This window comes from Pristiophorus japonicus, chromosome 5 (genome assembly GCF_044704955.1).
Source record: "Pristiophorus japonicus isolate sPriJap1 chromosome 5, sPriJap1.hap1, whole genome shotgun sequence".
Lineage (NCBI taxonomy): Eukaryota > Metazoa > Chordata > Chondrichthyes > Pristiophoridae > Pristiophorus > Pristiophorus japonicus.
The window spans coordinates 224,061,811-224,067,810 of NC_091981.1; the positions used below are offsets into that span (position 1 = coordinate 224,061,811).

The 6,000-nt window shown below is 36.4% G+C and overlaps 1 protein-coding gene across 3 annotated transcripts in view; it reads left to right on the forward strand.

Annotated features, from left to right (window-relative positions):
• Window positions 1-5,062, forward strand: part of dbf4 (DBF4-CDC7 kinase regulatory subunit) — an 80,420-nt gene extending 75,358 nt beyond the window's left edge. For all 3 annotated transcript variants that reach the window (XM_070881343.1, XM_070881342.1, XM_070881344.1), the window contains exon 13: window positions 687-5,062. In XM_070881343.1, the coding sequence (XP_070737444.1) occupies window positions 687-1,869 (1,183 nt within the window). In that variant the 3' untranslated portion in view covers window positions 1,870-5,062. The remainder of the gene's footprint in view (window positions 1-686) is intronic.
• Window positions 5,063-6,000: the final 938 nt, after the last annotated feature.

Consider the following 6,000-nt stretch of genomic DNA (forward strand, 5'->3'; position numbering starts at 1 on the left):
TCCAACCCGAATGGTAACAACTTTTATTTATATAGTATCTTTAATGTAGAAAATGCCCCATGGCTCTTTACAGAGAGTAACAGGACAGATGCTGAGCCATCATGGGTCTCATCAGGAAAGGGTGGGTGAGGTGGGTTTGACTTGATGGGAGACAACTGCAGTGTAATTGAATATTAGGACCAGAATGGAAGTGGAGGTTGGGAGTAGCAGTGAGGGGAAACAATAAAAGGAGATAACTACTTTTACTCCAAATGTCACATTCTTGGCCTCTTCCTCCATAATGTTATTGAATGGCAGAGCAGGCTTGAAGGGCCGAATGGCCTAATTGTATTTTTTAAATACATTTTTCACCTAACCTCTTTATGGGCCTTCCAAGCTAAACACTATTATGACTAACCGATCAAGTGGCCATTTTCCTCATGATCTGAATCTGCTACTTTGAAACTAGCTTGGTGCACCTTCCTCCTTTTCACTGATTTTCCCTTTCCTCCCAAAAGTAGTGAAATACCTAACCACCTCTGCGTATCTTTCACAGTAGCATAGCCGAGGTCAGTAACTTTGTTTGGGAGATTTGGTTATAAATCCATATCGTGCCACTTTCTATGAATATTTAACTTGTTAAATAATTAAGGATTTGGAAAATTGAAATCTCCTGATTTTAATGAAAGGTTTTTGTTTATGTTTAGGACAAAATGCAGTATTGGTATAAACACTCATGCTTTCACCAAGATAAGTATTGCAGAAATGCACAAAGAATTTCGAAGACCACATACAGAGCATGTGGAAGGAAATAAATCTCCAGTAATGTGGAGCATGAAGAATAATGAACGTGTCAGTGGATGGGAAAATAAACGAAGTAGTTTGTCTTTCCAAGAAAAAGAAATTGTATCTTCATGTACCCTGAATTCACCTAGCCAGATGTTACGTTTATCTATACCAAGTCATGTTAGCGTTTCTGAAACGGGGGATAAGTCCACTTTTGATAACAAGTCCTATAGAGAAGGCATAGTTAATTCTGAAAATGAGAAAAAGGACAGAACTCTGCATAGTTCATCTTTGTGCCAAGGACAAGAAAGTAGTTCCATAATTTCAAAGGTGTGTATATCAGAACAGTTGCATCATATTGGAAGATTGCCAGACAAGGAGAGATCTCTGTCTGTTACTGAAGAATCATCACATAAGCCTCCATTTGACGAGGACATGTGTGGAAGTAGGCCAAAGCTAGATATCACTCTATGTTCTGACAGTGACGGAAGCAAAACTAGGCTACAGAAATCAAAGAATAATTTACAAGAAAAGCGCAAGGAACGGGAAAATGCAATCCTTTGTGTTTCCAAGTATTCTAGGGTAACTGATCATAGTTCACAGGATGTTGCAGCAGCTCATTCATGCAGCCCTCTACAGACACAACTGATTTTTAACAACGGCAGATGTGAAGAACCAAGAAAAGGACTGATGCATGAAATAACACCTCCATTTAATACCACTGCACACAAAAACACTGAAGTGAGTGTGATTCCGCATACCGTAGATTCTTCACCCTGTATGAAACTGCAGAGGAAAGTGAGATTTTCTGCTGTTTATGGAAGAAATAAAAAGAAGGCTCAGAATCACAGAACGGAAATAAGTACACTTGCAAAGGAAAGGTGTTTGGCAGAGGAAGGTGAGGCTCCCAGCTTGCCATTGAAAAGTTTGCTGGAGTTATTTCAAACCAGCGAAGATAGCGGTTCGGAGTTTTCAGGATTTACGGATCATTCATCACAGAAAATGTCAGCGATGGAAATAGAACTGCGGGATAAAGATCATCCAGAGAACATCCTGTCACTGTTTGCCCATTCGTCAGCTTTGTCATCTTTTCTTGGTTTTTAGTGCATTGTATAATTGGCAATATTTGTTTAAAAAATAGGAAATGAAAGATCTAGAATTTTATTTCTGTTCCAGTTTTGTCAGAAGACCAGTCTGGTTACAGTTTTTCAATTTGATCACTTTAATGAAAAATAAATGCTGTCCACCTACTGCTTTAAGAACAATGAGCCCAATTAGAATTTTTTTCCAGTTTTCTAATGAACCATATTGAATTTAACTTAACGCTATGATCAACTGGACCTAACATTCTCCCTACAAAGTACTAAGCTTTGTCACTAAAATCCAACAGTAATAACAAAATGTTGCATTTTGTCTTGCATAATATTTGGTTGCAGCTGTTTTTAAAAAAAAACATATGTAACCATTACTGAATTAATTAGTATTGATTTTATTCACGATACATAACTCATAAACCCAAACACAGTATAGTAATCAAGCTTCATTGCATAAAAGCATGTCCTCATAATAACACCGTGGTAATCCAGAATTAATATAAAATTATCACCATCGGGGGCGTAGGGTGGTAATGTGAGTTAGCCTATTGTCCTTTTACATCTGAGACTAGGGTCCAGATTGATCCCAGATCTGATGGGATGAAGGCCTCTGTCTCCCACTATATGGAGCTAGTTTGGGTAGTGTCAGTCCCTAACTTATTAAAAAGCACAAAACTTGTCAATCTCACTTGGGCGAAGAGAATGGGAAATTGAAAATGTCATATTGATGTATGGAGTTCTCTGAGGCAGAGCTGAGTAATATAGTTGGAGTGGAGGCACCTTTACTCAGCATCTAACCTGTGCGATATCTGACATTGGAATATTAATGGTGACACTGGATTCTTAAAATGTGGAGTGTTCCATTTCACAGTGCTAATATCCCTCATCTGTGAACATTTAAAATAAATAGCAAGAACACTGCCATCTAATCCCTTTAAAAGAGATGTGCTCCACAAATGGCATAAAAAGCAATAGTCAACAACAATAACTTGCATTTATATAGCACTTTTAACGTAGTAAAACGTTCCAAGGCCCTTCACAGGAGCGTTATGAAACAAAACTTGACAATGAGCCACATGAGATATTAGCACAGGTAACCAAAAACTTGGTCAAAGAGTTGGGTTTTAACAGGCGTTTTAAAGGAGGATAGGGAGACGAGAAATTTAGGGAGGGAATTCCAGAGCGTAGGGCCAAGACAGCATTAGTTAAGCACTAAGTTGTACAGGCTAGGAGGTTCCCAGTTCATTTCCCATTCTGAGTTACCTGATCTTACCTAGAGTATTAATTGGGCCTCTGTACCGGGAACAGGGAGAGCAAAATCAGCCAGGATCCCGATTCCTGATTTCTAGTCAGGGAACTTACTGATAAGTGTGAGAACTGTATCTCATTTGGCAGTGGAGCCCTCTGCAGTCCAAAAGCCTGCTAACATTCACTCTTAAAACACATGAAAAATAAAACTGGGTGAATTAAGTGAGAGTTGCCAGAGCTCATGGAACTGTATCCCAGCAAGAGTAAAGTGAGAAGGGTAGTAAAAAGGAGAAAAAAGACAAAAGGATTGGATTGTACCAGATTTTACACAACTTTTAATGCAATAAAACATCAAGTATCATTTTAAACCAGTGTATAAAGTATTGCAAAAATGTAGATCATCGTACCTCAAGATTGCATTTGGCATGCAGTCCGAGCTCCATCTGTTTTATAGTTCACACCATTACACTTATGACTGCTTAACTCAGGGGGTGGGGTTCTGCTCTTAACCTTGAGTTTTAAGTTAGCTTAAAAGATACATTAGCTTAAATCAACTGAATAGTTGCCCTTGCAGCAATCTGAATTTTAAGTCGCCTCTAGGTTTCCTGTGTGGTTTGCACGGTGTCCTTCAATTCCACAGCCAATGTTGTAAATTACTATAATGGTCAATAAGGTTTTTATAGAAACATCCATGCAGTATATAAAAACAAATTTAAGGTATTTTGTATTAACTTACTTTTGCTTCAACCAGAATAAAACCTGCTACAGCACAAAAGCCAGTTCATGCACTTAAAGCAATGGGGAATCATCATCATCAATAATCGTCTGACATTTGTTGAAAGATGTGCTCTATTTACCACCAGTCAGTATTGCATTTGATTTATATTGAGTAAACAATAAGTTAAAAACTGAATTTTTAACATGGTTATATTAAAAATGTCCTTTTCCAATCCCTCCAAAATTAGAGTAAAATATTGGATCTTTTAAAGCTGTGATGCCAAAAGTTTTCAGTTCCTAGAGCAATTAAATAAATAGCAGGTAAGTGACTAGTGGGACCCATGCTCACATTTACATATTTCTTTAAAGCATTGGGTTTCTATTTTAAAGGATCAAATTCTAATCTTTTTAGAATGCCTAGTATTATCTTCCCCCTTGTTAATCATTTTCACCACATATTTCCCTAAATCTGTAGAGACTTAAATTATTCAGTATTGGTTCTATGGAATTTTATGCAGCTAGACAAAGTGATGAAAATTGAAAATATTGACTTACCATTGCCAAAGAGCCTTGAATAATAAGTGCAAGTACAGGTCTCTTAGTATGAAGTGTGTGTTATTCAGCACTTAAACTGATGAGGATTGTATCCATACAATATCTGTAAAGCAAATTTTGCTATTAAAAATCATCAGCAAGCATCGTCTATGAAGACGATGAAAGACCTTTATCTCCTTTTTTTCTATCAATTGCATATATTTTGTCCAAATGCAATAGCTATCAACATTCTGATTTGTCATCCTATTTGTAAATTCTGTTCTGTTAATCCTACACACGAAAATATTTGTAAGTCAAAGGCACCTACTTTGCTGTTCCTGCAAAAGGAGGAGTTCTGTTATAAATCTGAAACAGTATTTATGTTGTGATTTTTTTTGCAACTTTTTTTAATGAAGGCTTCTGCTTTGATTTATATCTTTTATAAAATGTTTGAAAATACACATGCTTTGAGTTGGAAAAAGTACCAACTTTAAATAAATATATTTGGTATTTAAAACAAAGTCAGCTATGTCTCATTTCTTTAGGCACTGGCTGTTCATTTGAAAACCTAATTGTGCTAAGGCATTGCTATTTTAGAGGAATTTTTGCTGTATGTGTTCTAAGTTTTGTACATTTGAAAGCTTCAGTGTCAGAATTTAAACAGAAAGGGAAATAAACACAACGTGGACTCTGTCCCAAATAAACAGGGGTTTTTATCTGTCTAACTGAACCTTGAATAATTATTTGTTCTGTGCTGAAGGTTAACAGTAAGTTGTGCCTTTACTTGAAGCTAGCTGGGTGATCGCCAAGTGTTGATCAAATTCTAACTATACTAAACTTTTCACAATCTTCCTGTTGCAATTGAGCCTTTTTCTAACCAAATGCTAAAGTTCAATCCATTATATTCAGCAAGTGAGCTTTAAGATGTTTTTTGCAGTAAGGATTCAGTTGCATATCCTTCAATTAATAGCTTAAACTCTTCGAACATTTATTCTGTTCTCATTTAAAAAATCTTTATTACGCTCACTTTTGTTTCTTACATCTAGCATATTAGAATTCCTTGATGCAGATTTGATGCGCCATTAATTTTTTATGAAATGAGAAATTGCCACAATTCTTTCTTCATTGATACTGCCTTGGAGCAGACCCATTCCTTAGCCCACCTGGATACTTAGTGAGCAGGGAGGGTCTGTGAAGTCGACTTGAAAGAAACTGCATGCTTTCATGATAAACATCTCACGATAAAAAGGAAATTCTACCCTTGTTTGAAATCATTTCCAAAGTGAAGTTGATTGAAAGTTTGAGCGGTATTCCATTAAATTTCAGTTTGCCCCTCAATTTGATTTTTTTTTAAGTGAAAACAACTTTAATTCTGTGAACCTTTGTTCAGAATACTTTTAGATTCACTCCCCAGATCAGTCATATTATTCCTGTGGAGCCCTAACCAATACGAAATTCCCTCTTTTTAAAGATGAACCTAGACTGAAATATAGTAATCCAAATAGGGCAACATGAATAATCCATAAAAGATTACACTAATCACTTTTCATTTGTAATCAGTTGCCTCCAGTATGCATCCCAGTACTTAAAATCAGTAAAAAGTCACATTGACAGGATATGTTGGATCAGAAATTCCTGGAGC